The 24,773-nt window shown below is 36.3% G+C and overlaps 1 gene segment (V, D, J or C); it reads left to right on the forward strand.

Annotated features, from left to right (window-relative positions):
• The first annotated feature begins 18,977 nt into the window (after nt 1-18,977).
• LOC128647145 (Ig heavy chain V region 6.96-like) lies at nt 18,978-20,529 on the forward strand. The segment is given in 3 exon segments: nt 18,978-19,063; nt 19,174-19,520; nt 20,509-20,529. Coding segments are annotated over 3 exon segments (414 nt in total).
• The last annotated feature ends 4,244 nt before the right edge of the window (nt 20,530-24,773 follow it).

Consider the following 24,773-nt stretch of genomic DNA (forward strand, 5'->3'; position numbering starts at 1 on the left):
TACACTAGCTAAGGAATGGGGGAGCCTGCGGAACATACTGAATCCACCGCTGGCTGAGGATAAAGTACAACTAGTCCAGCAGGGACCAACTATAGACACACAGCGGATGTCGGATGGATCGAAGGACACCTCTAGTTGCCCCTCTAGAGAGAACCAGATAAACGTGCAGAAGCCTATCTGGATGGAATGCTATCCAGCTGATGTGCACTCAGACCCGTCGGACAGCGCATCTGAACTATCTATATCTTCTAAATTCCTCCTAACAAAACCTACAGGCCAAGAAGCCTAGAGATTTTAAAAGTCTTTGCAGTCGCTACTTTATTTGGAGATACCAATGCCACCAATAGGATCCCTAACTCCTAAAGAACATGGAATTAGATGGCAATGGTCTCAAGGGAACCCTTTTGCCAGAAACAATTTGAAGCCATGGCCCCTGTGGCTGTCAATTAATAACACTACAAGTTTAAATGCCTGCCACACATCATACGGTACCCTAACAAATACTAGATCTGGCATTGGCTGAATCTGCAGAGAGTCAAATGCAATGGCAGGCTGCAACATGGCACTCCAAAGAGATCCGGTAACTTGAAGAAATCCTTATACTTGTGAGGGAACTATGCCGAAGATCTGCTGTTGTAAACTGTGCCTGTCTGTCTCAAGCCTCCACATAGAGTTCCTTACCCATGTTTGAGTGTGCCTTAATGATGGATAATGACCCTGAAGGATGAGGTTCACTTTGTGCCATCTTATTCTAATAATGCGTTGCCCAGATTGACTCTCAGATACACAGATAAATGTACTTCTGTAATGTACATTGTACCTCTACCAGAGACTTGGGGTAACAGGATTGTCATAGAGGACTCCCCTCAGAGTCCCATAAGTTACTCCTATGAGTAGCAATATGGTTATACTGCTTTAGCCTATTCCACTTCTCTGGAAAGACCCTGGATAATCAACATTCTTCCTGAAGCAAGGGTTCCAAAAAACCTTGGGATCTATCGTCTCAAGTGCCGAATGAAAGATTCTAAGATCTTAACATACCATACGGTCTGTGCCACTAGTCCGCCAGTATGAGGTAGAAATTTCTTGCGTTGTAAGGCTCCTATCAGTACCATGTCTCACAAATGTGGGAATGTCAGCTTCCGTTTATAACTCATGAGAGCCGGGTCTTGTCGCACTGCCTGTAATCTGTGCTTCTCACTTGTGACCTCCAGATGTCTATTGGTCGGCTTCGGCAATAAGAATGCAATCACGGGGGTGCTCAGGCAAGCGGAGACACAAACCTCTTGTGTAGGGGTTGTTGGGATTGTCAGATGTGAAAAAGCACCTGGTACTGTTTCCACTAAACATCCTCTTCTAGAGTCAGTCACGCATAGTGCCCCCGTTTTCTGTGGGGGGATCAGTGGCCTCAAAATCTTATGTAGGTCCCTTTCTAACTCATCAAAGTGCTTCTGGATTCCCACCGATCGACAGCAGCCACAACTAAATCCATAATCCTGCTAGGTAGACGTCTGTAACTGTCCAAACTGTGTAGCATAGAAGTCGAAGTTGAAAATCCCCAATTGTAGCAGGCCCAATAAAACAACTGGTGACTTCCTTCAACTGTTATCCTATTATAGGATATCTTAACCCCAGAGTTCGGGGGGGGGGGTAATAGCATAGTCTACATTCCATAGCCTATTCAGGATCTCTTTCTGTTTCACAAGTTGCTGTGTAGTTGCAAAAATGGCTTCCAATCCTGATAGCAAGCTTGTCCCGTAGCTGACTCAAAGAACATAGGCATAAACTCCATCAAACTATCAGCTCTTAGAAGATATCTGTTCCCTTTGATGAATATCTAATACAGGGCAATAAATATTAAAGGTCGGTTATATTTAACTTGTAAAATTAGAGTCCGGTTCAGAGAGCTTCACTGAGATGCGTCCAGCTGCATTGAGTGTAGGCTCCACCCCCCAGGGTCTGGGTTTTTTTTTTTTTTTTTAATAATAAATTTTTATTGAGGTTAAGAATGTGCAATAACAAGCATATTGAAATACGAAAATCACATACATAAACAGAGAAGAAACATAGGAATCGTATTGTACAATCAAATCTGTTGCTTTGCAGCTATGTAGATAGTACTAAAGATAAACCTCATATTTTCTGATTTATATAAAGAATGATTGCCCCTTCATTGTTAAGAGGGGCCACTCATGGGCCCATGTAAATTGAAAGACTCAAGGAGGCGCTCTAATGTTCAACATGGTCACTCTTGGACCTGGATAAGTAAAAATAATAAATATAGCAGGCTAAGCAGCTTCTAAAAGACTTACATGACAAAATGGGAAGGAGCCTAAGATAATCGGTCACTATATCTTCTCTATAACAAACATAAACTAGAATAGTATATACTTTTATAAACCTCCCTAGGAGTGTATGGGCTACTTTTGAACCCATGCGTTAAATCTTAAATTACTGGAGGTGAATGAACTAAGGTGATATACTGATAAACGATAGCTGCATTGGGGCCACATATGGGCCACTGATCAGATCTAAAGTGAGTTGTCAATGTTGATCTTAGACAATAGCATAAATAATATGTGTGTAGTTTAACGGATACCATGAGGCTTTGGGGTAACAAAGTTATTGCAGGACGGAATACAAGATGCATTTAAATAGTGTCGGGAATATTAATTCTAGGAGTTTGTCCCAATGTATATATAATGAAAAGCTTGCTTTAATGAATTAGTTATAGGTTTGCAAAAATCTTTTTATACCTTAAAAGGATGCACAACTTGGGTGGTTATACATATCTAATTGCGTACAGCGTGCGTGTAAACTTAATATAACTAAAAGGAGAGGTGAAAGGGGTAACCCCCTCAGGGGATAAACTGAAAAAATCTTCTGCATCCAAATGCACAATCACAGCATTAGAGAGGCTATTATAATCCCCATAACCCTGAGTAGATTCGACTTCCCAGTAAGTTTCCTCCTCTCCTAAAGCATATGCATACACCTAAATTTATCATACATATTCAAAAAATATAATACATGTCCACAGAAAATGATATATATATGTATATATGTAACTATAGCATTATAAGGCATAGAAAACTAGAACATCTGTCACACAAAACACCTATAACAGAGCATGGACTTTACATGCAGAACACTAACATTGCTAATACTCAAATAACATTTTCCAAGCATACATGTTACTACATATCAGCCCCTGTAGGGGTTAACCTTCAGTTCAAACAAATATTGACTTAGCGGTCAGCACCATCTCATTGTCCAGCTTCATAAACTGACTTAAGGTAGATGGAGAATTATTAATAGTAAAGACAAAAAAACACAGAGCGCAAACCTCTCTGAACGTAAAAGCAGTTTAATGAAATACACAGCATAAAACAGAACAAGTGCAAGCACGAACGTACATAACATAAAAAAATGCAGGCATAAAATATCACCACTCGGCAGTAGAACAGCTGGGCACAACTGAAAGTCCGTCACACTTTGTCACACCGGGTCTTTCCACCGGCTGTCTTTCACTCGGCTGTTGGAACTGTCTGCTATGGTAAAACTGTCCAAGCCGGAAGTCCAAAAGGTGACCGGAAATTAAAAATCGAAAAGGCAGAGGTAGATTCACAGAATCCTAACAGTGGAAGGCTACTGTAATGTAGCTCAATCTTTCTTGGTGCACTAAAGCTCTACGCGTTTCGTCGGGTTGCGACCCGACTTTTTCAAGAGAATATCGTTATCCTAAAATTGGCTCCTATTTGAACCAGGCGGGCTGGAACACGCCTCTGAAATGTAACAATCTGATAGGTTGATTTGTGCTGACAGTACTCAGTCCATGGTTTAAGGAAGTCCCACATATGACCATACAGAGAAAGGTTACAAATATCTCTAAAAAAATACAAAAATAAAGGCGAGTCAGAGCATAATATACTGATTACAAGACCGCTATTGTAAAATAATGTATATGAGGGAAATTCATTTGATGTGTTAGTATTAAAAACGACATGCCATGCATGCTTCACCTTAATTGATATTAATAAAATTCATAAACATACACAGAAATACATAAGGAATACATAGAAAAAAACAAAAATTCTTTTTAAAAACAATTAATAAAATCTTGATAAGAACTTTAAGCATACATTAAAAACTGTATATAAATCTAAAACGTCAATACATATATATATAGACAGCATATTAATCTAAGACACAAAAGACATAAGTTAAAAAATGCTGACCCCAAAAAACATCGTTTCCCAAATTATTATAATTTAACCACAGAGTATGAGGCATAAAAGAAGTAAGTATTGTATATTATACCCCACTACTAAGGACAGGATGCAGATGGTTTGATGTAAGCATTCATTTTTACTTTTACATAAAAGCCTGTAGATCCAGGTCTATATTTAGACCTTTAGAATTATCCGTATTGAGGGTTCTGAGTTCATGAATCCAAAAGGTTTCACGTTTATTAATGTATCCTGGGAAAAATATTAGACAGTTAGCCCACTTAAATGTTCGACTATATTGTCCCGCTAGTAGGCACTGGGATTTAGAAGAAGCTCTCACCCCACGCTGTATCTCCTCCGCTGATAGTGCAAATGTGCACCACTCCGGTAAACTCTGCAGGCACTCAAGCGATTAGCCTGGTCGTTGGATGACTATGACGCTATATTTGGAAGGCTTTCACTGGCTCCTTTGTTAAGTTCTGCTGCAAGGGTCTCAATTAGAGGAGCAAAGAGACCGAGGCCATGTCTCCTACCTGCATACCTCACGGCACTAAGGCCAACAGTAGCATCACTGACAGCCACTGCAGTACTCACAGCCCTCAAGTTCGCATCAAGTTCAGGGTTATTGGGTAAGAACTTCTCTCTTATCAGTGCCACTTTCTGACTTGGTAACTCTTCTGGGGAGATAACCTCCAGGCGTTCCACTGGATTGCACTCTGTGACTGTAACCGGAGCTTGGTCTTGGGGAGGAGTCATACCCAGAGGTGTAAGATTCCCTCGAGTATTGTCCCCATCAGGTTTTTTCACAGTTTTTTCTGTTTCCATAGTAAAGCGGTTAGTGTTATGTGCCACAAGTATACGTAGGCTGTCCCATTCAGTGGACCATCTATGTAAAAGCCTCGCATGGTGTACATCTAGTAAGCGGATCACAGCTCCCAGCAGGAGATTGACATCAAGTTCCGTCCGCTCCATTATAGAATAGCAATGTATCTGGAGCCCCTCTCGTACAGGACTTGAATACAGTGTCTATGGTATCATCCTGATTAAAAATTTTGAAACAGCATTAAATATCTGCCTTATAACCCAGTTTCCTGGGGGGGGAAGTGCGGCAGCCCTGGCCACGCAGAAAGTCAAGCTTTGCAAAGATGGCGATCGCTGTGTAGCAAATCAGCGATTCAAATTATGACCTAGCTAAAGAGCATAGGCAGTCAGCAATCCCGGTGCAGATCCGAACCCCAAACCTCCACAGACCATTACAAAACATAGATGAGTTGTAGATTAGAGTTTCATCTTGAATTATAGACTGCTAAGGGTAATTGAAGTCAGGAGCCCCTTCCAGATGCGTCCTGCCACTTCATCTGTAGGCTCCGCCCCCAGGGTCTGGGGTTTTATTCAAATTTATTCATTGTCCCAATGAAAGAAAATTCATTCAGGCCAGTTCTGGATCTCAAAATTTTGAATCATTTTGTCGGAGTGCCAACTTTCAAAATGGTGACTATAAGGACTATTCTGCCTTTTGTTCAGCAAGGTCATTATATGTCCACGATAGACTTACAGGATGCATATCTTCATATTCCAATTCATCCAGACCACTATCAATTTCTGAGATTCTCTTTTCTAGACAAGCATTACCAATTTGTCGCTCTTCCATTTGGCCTAGCGACAGCTCCAAGAATCTTTTCAAAGGTTCTTGGTGCCTTACTTTCTGTAATCAGAGAACGGGGTATTGCAGTGTTTCCTTATTTGGACGATATCTTGGTACTAGCTCAGTCTTTACATTCTGCAGAATTTCACACAAATCAACTAGTTTTGTTTCTTCAAAAACATGGTTGGCGGATCATTTTACCAAAAAGTTCCTTGATTCCTCAGACAAGGGTCACCTTTTTAGGTTTCCAGATAGATTCAGTGTCCATGACTCTGTCTCTAACAGACAAGAGATGAATAAAATTGGTTTCAGCTTGTCGGAACCTTTAGTCTCAATCATTCCCTTCAGTAGCTATGTGCATGGAAGTTTTAGGTCTCATAACTGCAGCATCAGATGTGATCCCCTTTGCTCATTTTCATATGAGACCTCTCCAGCTTTGTATGCTGAATCAATGGTGCAGGGATTATACAAAGATAGCACAATTAATAACCTTAAATCCCAATGTTCGACTCTCTCAGACTTGGTGGTTAGATCACCATTGTATAGTTCAAGGGGCCTCTTTTGTTCGTCCAACCTGGACTGTGATCACAACAGATGCATGTCTTTCAGGTTGGAGAGCTGTCTGGGGATCTCTGACAGCACAAGGGGTTTGGAAATCTCAAGAGGCGAGGTTACCAATCAATACTTTAGAACTCTGTGCTATTTTCAGGGCTCTTCAGGTTTGGCCTCTGCTGAAGAGAGAACCATTCATTCATTTGTTTTCAGACAGACAATATCACAACCGTGGTATATGTCAATATCAGGATGGGACTCACAGTCCCCAAGCTATGAAAGAAGTATCTTGGATACTTGCTTGGGCGGAATACAGCTCCTGTCTAATTTCTGCAGTTCCTATCCCAGGTGTAGACAATTGGGAAGCGGATTATCTCAGCTTTCAGACTTTACATCCGGGGGAGTGGTCGCTCCATTCAGATGTGTTTTCTCAGATTGTTCAGATGTGGGGTCTTCCAGAAATAGATCTGATGGCTTCCCATATAAACAGGAAACTTCCCAGGTACCTGTCCAGGGATCCTCAGGTGGAGACGGTGGATGCGTTAGCAGTTCCTTGATCTTCCCGCCTCTAGTTCTTCTTCCAAGAGTGATTTCCAAGATCATCATGGAACAATCGTTTGTGTTGCTGGAAGCTCCAGCATGGCCTCACAGGTTTTGGTATGCAAATCTTGTTCGGATGTCCAGTTGCCAACCATGGCTACTTCTTTTAAGATCAGACCTTCTGTCTCAAGGTTCATTTTTCCATCAGGATCTCAAATCATTACATTTTAAGGTATGGAAATTGAACGCCTAGTGCTTAGTCATAGAGGTTTCTCTGACTCAGTGATTAATACTATGTTACAGGCTCATAAATCTGTTTCTAGGAAGATTTATTATCGAGTTTGGAAGACTTATATTTCATGGTGTTCTTCTCATAAATTCTCCTGGAATTCTGTTAGAATTCCTAGAATTTTACAGTTTCTTCAGGATGGTTTGGATAAAGGTTTGTCTGCAAGTTCCTTGAAGGGACAAATTTCTGCTCTTTCTGTTTTATTTCACAGAAAGATTGCTAAGCTTCCTGATATTCAATGTTTTGTACAGGCTTTGGTCCATATCAAGCCTGTGATTAAATCAATCTCTCCTCCTTGGAGTCTTAATTTGGTTTTAAAGGCTTTACAGGCTCCTCCGTTTGAACCTATGCATTCTTTGGACATTAAACTACTTTCTTGGAAAGTGTTGTTCCTTTTGGCAATCTCTTCTGCAGGAAGAGTTTCCGAATCGTCTGATCTTTCTTGTGAATCTCCTTTTCTGATTTTCCATCTGGATAAGGCAGTTTTGCGGACTTCAATTAAATTTCTACCTAATGTTGTGAATTCTAACAACATTAATAGAGAAATTGTTGTTCTTCTTTGTGTCCTAATCCTAAGAATTATTTGGAGAGATCCTTACATTCTTTGGATGTTGTAAGAGCTTTGAAATATTATGTTGAAGCTACTAAAGATTTCAGGAAGACTTCTAGTCTATTTGTTATCTTTTCTGGTTCTAGGAAAGGTCACAAGGCTTCTGCCATTTCCTTGGCATCTTGGTTAAAGCTTTTGATTCATCAGGCTTATTTTGAGTCGGGTCAGGCTCTGCCTCAGAGAATTACAGCTCATTCTACTAGATCAGTCTCCACTTCGTGGGCTTTAAGAATGAAGCTTCAGTTGATCAGATTTGCAAAGCAGCAACTTGGTCTTCTTTGCATAAATTTACTAAATTCTACCGTTTTTATGTATTTGCTTCTTCGGAAGCAGTTTTTGGTAGAAAAGTTTTTCAGGCATCTGTTTCAGTTTGATTCCTCTGGTTATGTTTACGTTTTTTTCTTTTCATTTATGAGAATAAACGTATATTTTTGGTTGTGGATTAATTTTTTCATCGGAAAATGGCTGCTATTATTTTTATCCCTCCCTCTCTAGTGACTCTTCTGTGGAGTTCCACATCTTGGGTATTACTATCCCATACGTCACTAGCTCATGGACTCTTGCCAATTACATGAAAGAAAACATAATTTATGTAAGAACTTACCTGATAAATTCATTTCTTTCATATTGGCAAGAATTCATGAGACCCACCCTTTTTATGGTGGTTATGATTTTTTGCAAAAAGCACAATTATTTTCAAATTCCTTTTTTGATGCTTTTTACTCCTTTATTTATCACCCCACTACTTGGCTATTCATTAAACTAAATTGAGGGTGTTGAGGGGTGTATTTATAGGCATTTTGAGGTTTGGGAAACTTTTCCCCTCCTGGTAGGATTGTATATCCCATACGTCACTAGCTCATGGACTCTTGCCAATATGAAAGAAATGAATTTATCAGGTAAGTTCTTACATAAATTATGTTTTTCCACTCTCACAACAATGTTATTAAGAGAAATGTTGTAAATTATCCATTCAGGAGGCACCTAATAATCTTGATGACCTAGGCTTATGTTAACCCCTAGCCTATTCTCCCCACACGGTTCCTACAGTTTACATGTTTCTTTGCTTATTTTTATTTATCTACCATAGCATGTGATTTACTGGGTTTCAACATGCACAGAGTTCTTTTTATTTTTGTAAAGTCCAAGATATCACTTTTATAACAGGTATATAAGAGATACAAATAAGAGTATTTTCCATTAACCTTAATAGTGAGGGGTCCAAAAGTGCTTAGTTCTAATTTTTCTTTTAGATTTCTATCAATTTGGACCCATAAAATTATTATACAAGAATGCAATACCTATTATTAGTAAAATGTGGTTCACCAACTGGGTCTCAAAAGTGGCCCCATTTTGTTTCAGTCTGCCTACCGTAGCTCTATAATTTACCTGTTAATTGAGGTCCAAGAGTGGCCTCATGTGTTAATAGGTGGGTATACAGTAAGTTTTGCAAAAGATATGTACACCAAAGCTGCTATTTGTCATATAATTATATAATGTATATGTCTCCTAATCTTTACTAGTTGTAAACAATTGTTGTGCTTCTCGCACAATGACATTCACTGTTGGTATGCCATGAATTAAACCTTAATAAAAATTATTAAGAAAAAAAAAAATATTTATAAAATATATGTAATTTTATAACTGCTCAAGCAGAGTATACATTTGCAATATTTGTGAATATTATAAAATATAATGAGCGACAAATATCAAATAATAACCACAAATTTGGAAGTATTAACTTAAAGGGTGCTGTATATGCTCCTGATGTGGCATAAAGTACAAATGCTGCAGTGGTTGTGGCCCATATTGATGCTGCAGAGAAGAAAACAGCTATGGGGGATGCATCTGTCACTGTACACTGAAGCGTGAATGTAAGGTACCCATTTAAATATAAAAATATTAAAATATGGGGTACCTTGCATTCTTATTGGCTAACTTTTTTAAATCAGCCAATAGGATGACAGCTACTGAAATCCTATTGGCTGATTTAAATCCTATTGGCTGATAGCACACAGAGGAAGTCCAGCGCTCACTTGAAAGCTCTCAGCTAAGAGTTAGTTACCATATCTGGCCAAATGGGAGAAGACCAGGTACCATGTCAAGTCCTCTCCCAAAACCCGAATCCCTAAAACAGCCAAACAATGCAAGCTCTCAATAAAACATCTTGGAACAAGTCAAGGGTGTACAGGCTTATGTAATCACCCTAGACCAGTGTTCTTCAAACTTTTTTTCCCAAGACCCAGTGCAATGATACCACATACTTTTGTGACCCTATTTTTATATTTGGTCTAAAAATTTCAGAAGTGATATACAGCAAGATACAGCGATTTTTGGCAAAGTGAATAAAATGTGGGCGTTTTTTAGTCCTGATTGTAGTCAAACTTGAAAATGTTGAAAAAGCATAAAACACAAGTACCATACACACTGTTGAAAACTCATCCTGCTGCTTCTATTATTTAAACATTGTCATTGCATTTTTTCCCCTTTGCACAATAACTGCCACAAGTATCAAATATTGGATATGGAAATGGCAGCCACTAATTAATTAGCTAATTAATAAATGAGAATGACACCTCTAATTCTCATCATTATCATTCAACTAAAATGAAAAAAAACACAAAACTAATTTTACAAAGAAAAATAATGCCTCAGGTTATGCTGATTCTACTGCTCTCACTTCTTGCTCATGCTTCTGGGGAATCTGCCCATCACAGGCACTTTGCTACAATCAATGGTGGCCCGGGAGCAATTGCCACCCTGCCCTCAAGTCCACCCCTGTGATATTATAGAGCACTCAAGCCCGCCTCTAGTATTACACTGAGTTTTCTAATTTCCTGTGCTCTACTGCCACTTCCTCTGAGTGCTAATCTTTCCTCCTTAAATAAATAGCGCTGATTAAGTAGGACTACTCTCTGCAACACTGCCCTCAACGAAAAAAAAATATGTCAAAACAATAATATATATACACATACACACACATATATATATATATATATATATATATATATATATATATATATATATACACACACATATAAATATATATATATATATGTATATAAATATATATATATAGTATATACATACACACACACACATATATATATACACACACATATACACACACATATAAATATATATATATATATATATATATATATATATATATATATAGTATATACATAAACACACACACACACATATATATATGCACACACACATACACATATATACACATACACATACACATACATATACATACACACATATATATATATATATGTATATATATATATATATATATGCACACACACATACACATATATACACATGCACATACATATACATACACACACACACACATATATATATATATATATATATATATACACAGATACATACACACACATATACATACACCATACATACACACAAACATATACTGTACATACACACACATTTATATATATATATATATATATATATATATATATATATATATATATATATATATTTATATATATATATACACACACATACATACACACACACACACACATATATATATATATATATATATATATATATATATATATATATATTTATACACACACTAACACACACACACACACATATATACACTGACACACATACATACACACACATATACATACACATAACACACACAGGTAATGTCTTAACTTCTTCTTTCTGCTCTGTCTTGCATTAAATCCCTTGGTTGCTACAGAAGGCTGAAGCTGTGTTGTAAAATTTAGATTTTTTTGTTGCTATTCTTTTTATTTTTATATTATCTAAATGTGGCATCCAAGGGGTTAAAGGCAAGGCAGAGCAGAAGGAAGAATATATAGCTTGATCTCTGAAGATAAATGCTAATAAATTACCTATACCCAGTTGTACAAGCAGGAGGTAGAAAGACATTAGAAGGGTCCTGCACAGACTGTAACATGAGCTGTACAGGCACTTTGAAGGAACTGCAAGATCCTCGCCATCCCTCCCTTTCTGACCCACCAGGACAGGAGAGCAGTAAATTCATTAGCTGTAGGAGTGTCCGTTTCCACTTCCCCACAATCCATATTAGTTAACCCCAGAAAGGTCTGGGTGAAAGGCCCCAAGGGAAAATTTCAAAACAAAATAATACAGCACACATACGCCTAGATTACGAGTCTTGCGTTAGCCTTAAAAAGCAGCGTTGAGAGGTCCCAATGCTGCTTTTTAATGCCTGCTGGTATTACGAGTCTGGCAGGTACAGGTGTACCGCTGACTTTTTTCCACGACTGGAGCATACCGCAAATCCCCTTACGTAAATTGCGTATCCTATCTTTTCAATGGGATTTTCCTAACGCTGGTATTACGAGTCTTGGAAAAAGTGAGCGGTACAGCCTCTCCTGTCAAGACTCCTACCGCATTTAAAAGTCAGTAGTTAAGAGTTTTATGGGCTAACGCCGTAACATAAAACTAAAGTGCTAAAAAGTGCACTAACACCCATAAACTACCTATTAACCCCTAAACCGAGGCCCACCCCCCACATCGCAAACACTTAAATAAAATTTTTAACCCCTAATCTGCCGACCGGACATCACCGCCACTGAAATAAATATATTAACCCCTAAACCGCCACACTCCCACCTCACAAACACTAGTTACATATTATTAACCCCTAATCTGCCGTCCCTAACATCACCGACACCTACCTACATTTATTAACCCCTAATCTGCCGCCCACAACGTCGCCGCCACTATATTAAATTTATTAACCCCTAAACCTAAATCTAACCCTAACACCCCCTAACTTAAATATAATTTAAATAAATCTAAATAAAAATACTACAATTAAATAAATAATTCCTATTTAAAACTAAATACCTATAAAATAAACCCTAAGATAGCTACAATATAACTAATAATTACATTGTAGCTATTTTAGGATTTATTTTTATTTTACAGGCAAGTTTGTATTTATTTTAACTAGGTACAAAAGTTATTAAATGGTTATTAACTATTTAATAACTACCTAGCTAAAATAAAGACAAAAGTACCTGTAAAATAAAACCTAACCTAAGTTTCAATTACACCTAACACTACACTATAAATAAATTAATTACCTAAATTAAATTAAACTAATTACAATAAAATAAAATAAAGTACAAAAAACAAACACTAAATTACAAAAAATAATAAAATAATTACAAAAATTTTAAACTAATTACACCTAATCTAATCCCCCTAATAAAATAAAAATTCACTGTAGATTCACTATCTACATTTCCAACACCTTCTTGCTATAGAGTACTCTGCGTGCCTTTGGACACTAAAGAGCAGATACTCTGTGTTGGAGAATACGGTAGTCATCACTTCAAGCTGACCGCACAAGGACCAATCAAATTGTGCACTGAGGACAGCACCCATATAGGTGACGTCATTCCGCACGGCGGTAACTTCACCCAACGGAATCGAGTGACAAAGTGTTTGGGGTAAGCTTGAGCTCTTTGCTCCCAGAAAGACTATTTATCCGGATTTTTTAGCTACTCCTATTTAAGGAAAGACATTCAGTGACTATTTCCTCTGTTTTGTGGTGGCAACCTTTTACATACGGAGACGTCCGTTTTTAATATATACATTGTGTTGATATTGCTGTTTGTTTTTTATTTGCTGATTAAATTTAGGCAGAGCCTTATCACTGATATTAGTATTGATATATTATTCACACGTTAACATTTTTTATATCACAGATCCATGGTATACTCACTATTTAGTGTTTTGGAAACATTTATATTTTTTCACAGTCACGTTAATTTATGTGACCTATATATATATATTATAGTCCTATTGTATGTTCACTTATATTTTGGTATACACTTATTAGGTTTCTACATTATTAGGATCCTATCACTTAGTACATCACTAATTGTATTTATCCACCTTTAGCATTTAGCGCTCCTGTTTATTTGCATTTGATTTCTTCTTTATACCTACGATAGGGACTCCTAGGTTTCTCAGGAGTTTGGTGGCCTCACCCTGCGCTCATTACACACATTTTTTTCTGTTTAAAATAAAAATTCCCCCCAAAATAAAAAAAAGCCCTACCCTATACTAAATTACAAATAGCCCTTAAAAGGTTTTTTTACGGGGCATTGCCCCAAAGTAATCAGCTTTTTAACCTGTAAAATAAAATGCAATACCCCCCCAACATTAAAACCCACCACCCACACACCCAACCCTACTCTAAAACCTACCCAATCCCCCCTTAATAAAACCTAACACTAACCCCTTGAAGATCACCCTACCTTGAGACATCTTCACCCAACCGGGCAGAAGTGGTCCTCCAGACAGGCAGAAGTCTTCATCCTATCCGGGCAGAAGAGGACCTCCAGACATGCAGAAGTCTTCATCCAGGCGGCATCTTCTATCTTCATCCATCCGGAGTGGACCGGGTCCATCTTCAAGCCAGCCGACGCGGAGCATCCTCTTCCAACGACATCCAACTGAAGAATGAAGGTTCCTTTAAATGATGTCATCCAAGATGGCGTCCCTTGAATTCCGATTGGCTGATAGAATTCTATCAGCCAATCGGAATTGAAGGGACGCCATCTTGGATGACATCACGTAAAGGTACCTTCATTCAGTGTTAGCCATCGGATGAAGAGGATGCTCCACAAAGGATGTCTTGAAGATGGACCTGCTCAGCGCCGGATGGATGAAGATAGAAGATGCCATCTGGATGAAGACTTTTGCCTGTCTGGAGGACCACTTCGCCCGACTTGGATGAAGACTTCTCCCGGCTTCATTGAGGACTTCGGCCCGGTTGGATGAAGACTTCTCCCTCCCGGTAAGGTAATCTTCAAGGGTTTAGTGTTAGTTTTTTTTTAAGGGGGTATTGGGTGGGTTTTAGAGTAGGGTTTGTTGTGTGGGGGTGAGTTTTAATGTTGGGGGGGGGATTTGTAATTTTTTTTACGGGTAAAAGAGCTGATTACTTTGGGGTAATGCCCTGCAAAAGGCCCTTTTAAGGGCTATTTGTAATTTAGTGTAGGGTAGGGCTTTTTTATTTTGGGGGGGGCGTTTTTATTTTGTTAGGGGGATTAGATTAGGTGTAATTAGTTTAAAAATCTTGTAATTTGTTTATTATTTTCTGTAATTTAGTGTTTGTTTTTTTGTACTTTAGCTAATTTTATTTAATTGTATTTAATTGTATTTAATTTAGGGAATTAATTTAATTATAGTGTAGTGTTAGATGTTAGTGTAACTTAGGTTAGGTTTATATTACAGGTCAATTTGTCTTTATTTTAGCTAGGTAGTTTATTAAATAGTTAATAACTATTTAGTAACTATTCTACCTAGTTAAAATAAATACAAACTTGCCTGTAAAATAAAAATAAAACCTAAGATACAATGTAACTATTAGTTATATTGTAGCTAGCTTAGAGTTTATTTTATAGGTAAGTATTTAGTTTTAAATAGGAATAATTTAGTTAATGATAGGAATTTTATTTAGTTTTATTTTAATTTAATTATCTTTAAGTTAGGGGGTTAGGGTTAGGGTTATACTTAGGTTTAGGGGTTAATAAATTTAGAATAGTGGTGGCGACGTTGGGGGCGGCAGATTAGGGGTTAATAAACATAATGTAGGTGTTGTTGATGTTGGGGGCAGCAGATTAGGTGTTAATTAGTATAATGTAGATGGCGGTGATGTCCGGAGCGGCAGATTAGGGGTTAATAGTTATAATGTAGGTGTCGGCGATGTCGAGGGCAGCAGATTAGGGGTTAATAAGTGTAAGATTAGGGGTGTTTAGACTTGGGGTTCATGTTAGGGTGATAGGTGTAAACATAAATTGTATTTCCCCATAGGAATCAATGGGGCTGCATTAGGAGCTAAACACTGCTTTTTTGCAGGTGTTAGGCTTTTTTTCAGCTGGCTCTTCCCGTTGATTCTTATATGGAAATCGTGCAAGAGCACGCACAACCATCTCACCGCTAACGTAAGCAGCGCTGGTATTAGAGTGAGATGTGGAGCAAAATTTTGCTCAACGCTCACTTTTTGTCTGTTAACACCGGGTTTGTAAAAACCCGTAATACCAGCGCTGTCTGTAAGTGAGCGGTGAGCATAAACTGCTCGTTAGCACTGCATAGCCTCTAACGCAAAACTCGTAATCTAGCCGTTGGTTTGTATCTGTGTATGTCTGTGTAAAAATAAGCATTTGTCTCTGTGTCTGCGTGTCTTTGTGAGCTGCATGTGTTTGTGTGAGTGTGTCTTTGTGATTATATTAGTGTATGTATGGTGTCAATGTGTGTGTTTGTGTATGTGTGTTACTACCTTTACAACATTTTGAAGTTTGCACACATTTTAGTCACTTTACTTTTTTATGTGTGTATGTGGAGGTAAGTAGGTGCCTATATAAGTGTGCATGTGAGGGTCTGTGGGTGCCTGTATATGCTTGTTTGCATGTGCATTTATGTAGTTGTTTGTATGTGTATGCATCTGGGCTGCTGTTTGTGTGGGTACATGATTCTATGTACATATCGGAAATTGTGGGTACTTATTGGTGTGAGCTTGCTTATGTCTATGTTTTTGTTTCAGTTTCTGTTTATGGGTGCATGTGGGTGTCTTTGGATACATACTTGACTGTGCATGCAAAAGTAAATTACTGATGCTTGTGTGTGCAAATGCATGTGGACTTTGTAGGAGCGTACCTGTGTGTGTGTGTGTGTGTGTCTGTAAATGTCTGTATATATGTGCACACACAAATATGTGGCTATTTGCCTATGTGTGCAGGACTGTGTCTTTTGGTGCTTTTTGCTTGCATGTGCTACCTGTCTGAACTGAGGTTTGTTGTAGATACATAACTGGAGGCACTTCAGGGCCATTGGTCTGATGTTAGGAGTGATGTGCTGGTTTTATTTATTGAACATTTAGGGATTTTATAAATGTATTATTTTCCCTCCCTCCTTTTATATTTCCTGTGATATCGTACACAGGTTGAGAAGTAATGAGAAGAGCACGATAGTTCTGCAAACAAGTGCTAGGGGGCACAGGGTGAGGATGAGAAAGGGTGTCAATGTGGCAATGTTGTGAGAAAATATCATATGGGAGATTGACTTCAATAACCCTGTGGTATTACATGGAGTGGCTTCGTTTGAGCACCATAAGACACAAATAATAAGCAGCTACCCCCTCCCAGGTCAATATGTCTTATCATTAGCAACATGCACACAAAAGAGTGCAATCATTTAATTTCTTTGCTACTGAAGGGAAATTATATGCAGACACAGCTCTTTAATAGTGCTTGAGTTGTGTATATGTATCACATGCACTATGTGCCTCTAGTAGTATGATACACAGTGTGTGCTTAGCCCAGCATAGAGTATCGTGTAAAATGACATATAATCTGTTTCATCACTAAACTATAGGTTCCAAACTGCATCATCAAGAACAGTGAGTCTGGAAAATCATGAAAAAGATTTCCATGACTGAGCAGCAAAAAGCCTGTTGTATTTCTCATTTGTTACCCAAAATGTAGTGCCTTGGCAAGAACAAAAAAATACATTTTGCAATATTAAAGGAACATGAAACACAATTTTATTTCATGATTTAGGTAGAACATACAATTTAAAAATAATTTCCAGTTTACTTCTATGATCAAATTTGCTTAATTTTCTTAGTTGTTGAAGGAGCAGCAATGCACCACTTTTTTTTAACTCAACACATGGGTGAGCCAATGGCAATCAGTATATATATTCAGTCACCAATCAGCAGCTAGAACCTAGGTTATTTGCTACTCTTGAGCTTTCCTATGTAATCATTTCAGCAAAGGATAACTAGGGAAGGAGGCAAATTAAACAAAGGTAGTATATTGGAAAGTTGTTTAAAATTGTATGCTCTGTCTATGGTTAGGAGAATCTTGTGTGTAACGGACCATTTCCATGCCCGTACCAGCAGTGTTTGCTAGGCAGGACTTCTCGGGTATTCGGTAGGCGTTAATGGGTAAGTGATCTGCAACATGAAGTGGGCCGCCTTAATACTCATAGTAATGACCACAGTGTTCGATCTCTGCATATCCTGTATACATAAAATCTTTTCCTCCAGTGTAGGAGCCTCTCCGACACAACCAGCCTCCTGTAATCACGATGCAAGGCCATCGTGGATGCTATTATCTGAAGTGCTCTGCGGCCTCACTTGGTGTCCCGGATCAATAATAGCTTGCAAATCCTGCCCAGTTGCCACTGCAAGTGCTTGTGACAGATTGGAAACATGGGCATCAATTAGGGCCATGATTTCTTCGACCCACAAGATCAGCGCCATTTTGGGTTTCTCATTCAACTGAATTCCCGGGCACATAGCAAAAAGAGCTTATAGGTGTAAGGTCTGTCTCTGAATATCTTTGAGCTTCAGGATAGAGCAGATAAGCCCCATAAATTATGTCCAGAGCCAGGAGCTCTGCAGAAATGCGACCATCTTCTTCAGTGGCTAGCTCCGCCCCTGATTATCTATGTTTTAAAAAAGCAAAAATTCTGGTGTTGACTGTCCCTTTAAACGTATTTTTTTTTTTTTATATTGTAAGTGCTCAAAACCTATTAGAGATGTGGACTTCTCTTTGAAAAACATATACTACTGGAGACAAAGTAGACACTTTTGGGGGACACATAGATAAAATTAACATATATTTAAATATAAATTTAACTTTTTAAATGTATTGTATGCTCACAGTATTTTGCTACATTTTCTTAATTTGTTTCTGTATATTTGTTAATTACAGTACTGGATTCGGTATTCACAAATTAGACTGGATTTTTAAATCTAAATTACTACAATGTTATAACTACAGTATATAGCTTTGTATATAGACATTAATAGTATGCACCCAAAATCCTTTGTAAATATATGAAAGGAAGTTGAGAATATGACTGTTCATGAAGGGTAAAATGTTATTAATTGCACTGAAAGATTTAAAAGAATTGCTATATATGCTATGTAATATTCTGCACACCCTGTATATATGTATTCAAAGAACAATATGCAAATAATATAACCAAATTTCCTGTTTCTCTAACCTTCAAATAAAGAAAGGGAAGTGTTTCCTATGATGGAGCAAACAATTAACTATATTTTACATATTACATAAACATCTCAGCAGACATGAAAACACTTCTGGGGCTGTTCATATTACTGTCATATTTCTCAGGTAGGATATAAGTAGGTTAATAAATTATCATTAAATCATAAAAAATACTATTTTTATTAGTTAATCTGAAAATGGAACATAAATTATTTTTTAATCTTTTTATCTTTCAGGGGTTCTTTCTGATGTTCAACTTCTGCAGTCAGATTCTGTGGTGATAAAGCCAGGAGGCTCTCACACAATTTCATGTACAGCCTCTGGATTCACTTTCAGTGATTATTACATGAGCTGGGTTAGACAGGCTCCTGGTAAAGGATTACAGTGGGTAGGTCGTATTAGTGACGGTGGGGGATCTACATGGTATGATGAATCAGTTAAAGGAAGATTTACTATCTCCAGAGACAACAGTAAAAACATTTTACAACTTCAAATGAAAAATACAAAAACTGAAGACACTGCAATGTATTACTGTGCAAGAGACACAGTGACAAGGAGCTCACAGCACTGTGACAAAAAACTTGTCTGTTACTTCCTTGTTTTGTCAGTGGGGGCAGCAGGAGCACATTACATTACCAAATTATATATATATATATATCATACTTATATCATACTTATATCATACTTATATCATACTTATATCATACTTATATTATACTTATATCATACTTATATCATACTTATATCATACTTATATTATACTTATATCATACTTATATCATACTTATATCATACTTATATCATACTTATATCAAACTTATATCATACTTATATCATACTTATATCATACTTTATATCATACTTATATCATACTTATATCATACTTATATCATACTTATATCATACTTATATCATACTTATATCATACTTATATTATACTTATATCATACTTATATTATACTTATATCATACTTATATCATACTTATATCATACTTATATCAAACTTATATCATACTTATATCATACTTATATCATACTTATATCATACTTATATCATACTTATATCAAACTTATATCATACTTATATCATACTTATATCATACTTATATCATACTTATATCATACTTATATCAAACTTATATCATACTTATATCATACTTATATCATACTTATATCATACTTATATCATACTTATATCATACTTATATTATACTTATATCAAACTTATATCATACTTATATCATACTTATATCATACTTATATTATACTTATATCATACTTATATCATACTTATATCATACTTATATCATACTTATATCATACTTATATCATACTTATATCATACTTATATTATACTTATATCATACTTATATCATACTTATATCATACTTATATCATACTTATATCAAACTTATATCAAACTTATATCATACTTATATCATACTTATATTATACTTATATCATACTTATATCATACTTATATCATACTTATATCATACTTATATTATACTTATATCATACTTATATCATACTTATATCATACTTATATCATACTTATATCATACTTAAGGTATCATTAAAGACTTTATAAGCATTGTACACATTAAGGGACATGCAAACAAACAGGTTTCTTTCATGAATCAGACAGAGCATACTATTTAAAAAAAAACTTTCTAATTTACTTCTTTTATCAAATGTTCTTAGTTTACTTGTTATCCTTTGTTGAAAAGCAGAAAGATAAGTTCAGGGCCCTGCACGTGTTTGCAGCACTATATGGCATCAGTTTTACAATAATGTTATATCCAAAGCAAGAGAAAGGCTCTGTTAAAAACTCCTTTTTTATTTTCATATAGGAACATAAACAATTATTCCAACATTGTTTCTTAAAAGCAAATGTAGCGTAATGACCTGCAGGCGGGCAGTCTAACGCATTTCGGCTAGCCTAGCCTTAATCATAGACAATTTAAACCCTTACCAGCTCAAAAGATACATAGGGTTACTATTACTCTCATTGGCTCCTGAGGTTCAATAGTGTGGCCAATCCTGAATGATAAAGCAGGTCCACTCAAATCAATAAAGTCACAAACGAATATGTATGACTCTAAAGCACTCAGTATTAACATGCCAAGTCTATTTTTTATTTAAAATTGTTATTATTCGTCCTCAAGGGCTATGTATGTTATAACCATGTTTAATCCTTAATTTAAACAATGTTTGTGGTCATAGCCACTAGATGTCGCTATTATGCAACCTAAACTGGAGACAACATGTTGATTCCTTGTGTTCAAGTTTTAGATAGATATACAGAATACAATCTTGCAAATTAAACAACTTGACTTAATAGACACTAAATCAGATACTTATGTATACATATATGGATGCTGGATAGTGATAAACATTCAGTATTAGACATTTCTAAGCTGCTTATTACATATTGGATAACTACAAAGCTTTTATTGATAATCTTATTTTGTTATTTTGTTATCATTTTCACCTTTCCAGTGGAGGCAGCATTAGCGTTTAACAGAATTACCACTAAACACTGGGCACACATAAAAAAATTGGTAATGGGAGATACATAGAACTTGCTGTACTTTCGAAACCTTACATTACATATATTCCTTTTGAAATGGCATCTAAAACATTTTTTATGGCTATTATTGCCTAAGGTTACCAAAAGTTGATAATATCTGTATTGATATTCAGTCCTAGAGGTTGTCTGGTCTTTAATGAAAAAATTCAGAAGGTCTCCTTTTTTAAAGAGATCTCTATTGCTATCCCCTCCCCTAGGTCTTCTAGGTATCAAATCTATTACCATTCAGGAAAAGAAAGAAATTAGTTGTTTGATTATGTTCAGAGATAAAGTGTTTTGAAACCGCTGTAGCCATTTTGCCATTGCCTATATCATTTAGGGGGTCACGTATACGCACCCTCACTTCACTTGAGGTTCATCCTACATATTGTAGGTTACATCTAGTGCACCTAATGAAGTAGATGGCATGATCCGACCTACAATTAGTAAAAAACTAGTAAATAAATACTCTTTGTGTGACATAGGATTGAAAGGTCTTACCTACAGCTTTGTAATTACAAGCCTTGCAGGCTCATGTCCCACAGCTATAGTGTCCCTTACAAGTAAGCCAACTATTCAATGGCTTAGAAAACTTTATTGCTGATGGTGAGATAATGTTTCCTATCGCTACATTCCACCTGGAGACACAGTCACAACCTTTCTTAACCAAATCCTTAAACTCCTCATCTGCTAGCAATATTGGCAGATTTTTATGCACTATCTGACAAAAGGATTGGTAATGGGTACTATACATTGCAATAAAGAGAGGTCTGCATTTGTGGCTACGTTTGTTTGTGGAATTGTTCAACAATTCCTTCCTATCCAAATCCTTAACTTCATTAAATGCTTTCTGTAGAACATATGAATTATAGCCCTTGAGCAAGAACTTCTTACAAAGCTTATCACTTTCACGCATAAAATTTACCTTTTGTAATTCTATAATCCATATGTCGTGGGTGGCAGCTCCTTGCATGAAGAAAGGTGTTAGAAGCTTTTGGTTTGCTAAATAATGATGTTAATATCCTGCATTCTTTAGGTACACATGTTAGCAATACATCCAGGTATGGGATATTAAGTATGTCAAAATTAAAAGTGAATAGTAGACCTACATAATTTTCTATTAGGTATGATAGTTTTTCTCCTGATTTTTCAGACCCAAGCCATATGAATAACAGGTCATCTATGTATCTTTTTTGCCCACATAGTTTTAATGCAGGAAACCCATTTTACAAAAAAAAAAAAAACCTAAGTATTGGGACAGAAGTTATCCTACACAATTCCACTCCACATGTCAATCTAAGAATTGTGGGGTATCTATACTGATCCACTCCGATCTAAATTTAAAGGAAGATGAATTACTAGTGGATAAGGCTGGACTATATATTATTGTCAAAGGTAGAATCCATGAAACACATGTAATAATAGGTAACATATATGCCCCTAATGATTCTCAAGCCCTCTTCTTGTCCAAGATAGGAAATTTGCTAACTACATGGAAAAAATCTCGTTTATTTATAGGGGATGATTTTAATTTGGTAGTCAATACTGATGTAGATAAATCATTGGTCTCACAAGTGATACCTTCCCAAAACTTTAAAATCTCATGTTTGATTTTATCCTGGACCACAATTACCAGAACCCAAAAGTAAGAGATTATACATTTTACTCTACGTCACATAACGTATACTCCAGGATAGACTATATCCTTGTTAGTCAGATTATGTCCCCATTGAAAATGGCTTCAGATATTTTCCCTGCACCTTGGTCTGATCATAACATTGTGTTAACAAAATTATCAGGTTTAATTGACCCCTCTAGAAGTAGCAGTTGGACTCTAAATAAAACATTGTTTAGGGAGAAACTATTCACGCAGACTCCACAGACAGAAGTAGCCCAATTTTTAGTGACAAACCACAACTCTGTGTCCAATCCCATGCATATTTGGGGGGCACTTAAGGCATTTACAAGGGGTATCCTGATAAAAGAATCTAATAATAAGAATAGGAGTTATTTACAAGAAGTTCAACAACTTAAACAGGAAATCACGCACCTCCAGTCATAGCACCAAATAACACATGATGAAGGGACACTTAGATTATTAAAAGATAAAAAAATATTCTCTTGACAAGCTGTTAACAACGGAGGCAGCTAGTTCTTTAAAACTTGTCAATAACCAATATTTCATACAAGCCAATAAACCTGATAAAATGCTAGCTCATAAACTCAAAGAAATATCTAGAGTAACATCTGTGCCACAAATCCAGAAACCGGATGGACAAGTTTCTAACCATCGCCAGGTCATTGTGGACACTTTTGCTCATTATTACCAAAAGCTATATGCTCTCCCCACTTACAACAATCCCTCAAAGCTAGACATGGAAACAGCTGACTTTTTACAACAATGTAATTTACCTAAAATTGCTATAGAGGATCTGGACAAACTAAATTCACACATAACTACTCAGGAAATGAAACAGGCAATCCGCAATCTAAAGACTGGGAAGGTGCCTGGTCTGGATGGGCATTATGGCATATTTTATAAAACTCTTTTACAATGTTTTAATGTTGGGGGGGATTGTATTTTTATTTACAGGTAAAAGAGCTGATTACTTTGGGGCAATGCCCCTCAAAAGGCCCTTTTAAGTGCTGGTAAAAGAGCTGATTACTTTTTAATTTAGAATAGGGTAGGGCATTTTATTATATTGGGTTTTTTTTTATTTTATTAGGGGGCTTAGATTAGGTGTAATTAGTTTTAACATCTAGTAAAATTTTTTTATTTTCTGTAATTTAGTGTTTGTTTTTTTGTATTATAGATTAGTTTAATTGTATTTTAGTTTAGCTAATTGTAGGTAATTTATTTAATTAATTTATTGATAGTGTAGTGTTAGGTGTATTTGTAACTTAGGTTAGGATTTATTTTACAGGTAATTTTGTAATTATTTTAACTAGGTAGCTATTAAATAGTTATTAACTATTTAATAGCTATTGTACCTAGTTAAAATAAATACAAAGTTGCCTGTAAAATAAATATAAATCCTAAAATAGCTACAATGTAACTATTAGTTTTATTGTAGCTATATTAGGGTTTATTTTATAGGTAGGTATTTAGTTTTAAATAGGAAAAATTTATTTAATTATAGTACATTTATTTAGATTAATTTAAATTATATTTAATTTAGGGGGGTGTTAGGGTTAGGGTTAGACTTAGGTTTAGGGGTTAATAACTTTATTATAGTAGCGGCGACGTTGGGGACGGCAGATTA

The sequence above is a fragment of the Bombina bombina genome, chromosome 2 (genome assembly GCF_027579735.1).
Source record: "Bombina bombina isolate aBomBom1 chromosome 2, aBomBom1.pri, whole genome shotgun sequence".
NCBI classification, from domain to species: Eukaryota; Metazoa; Chordata; class Amphibia; order Anura; family Bombinatoridae; genus Bombina; species Bombina bombina.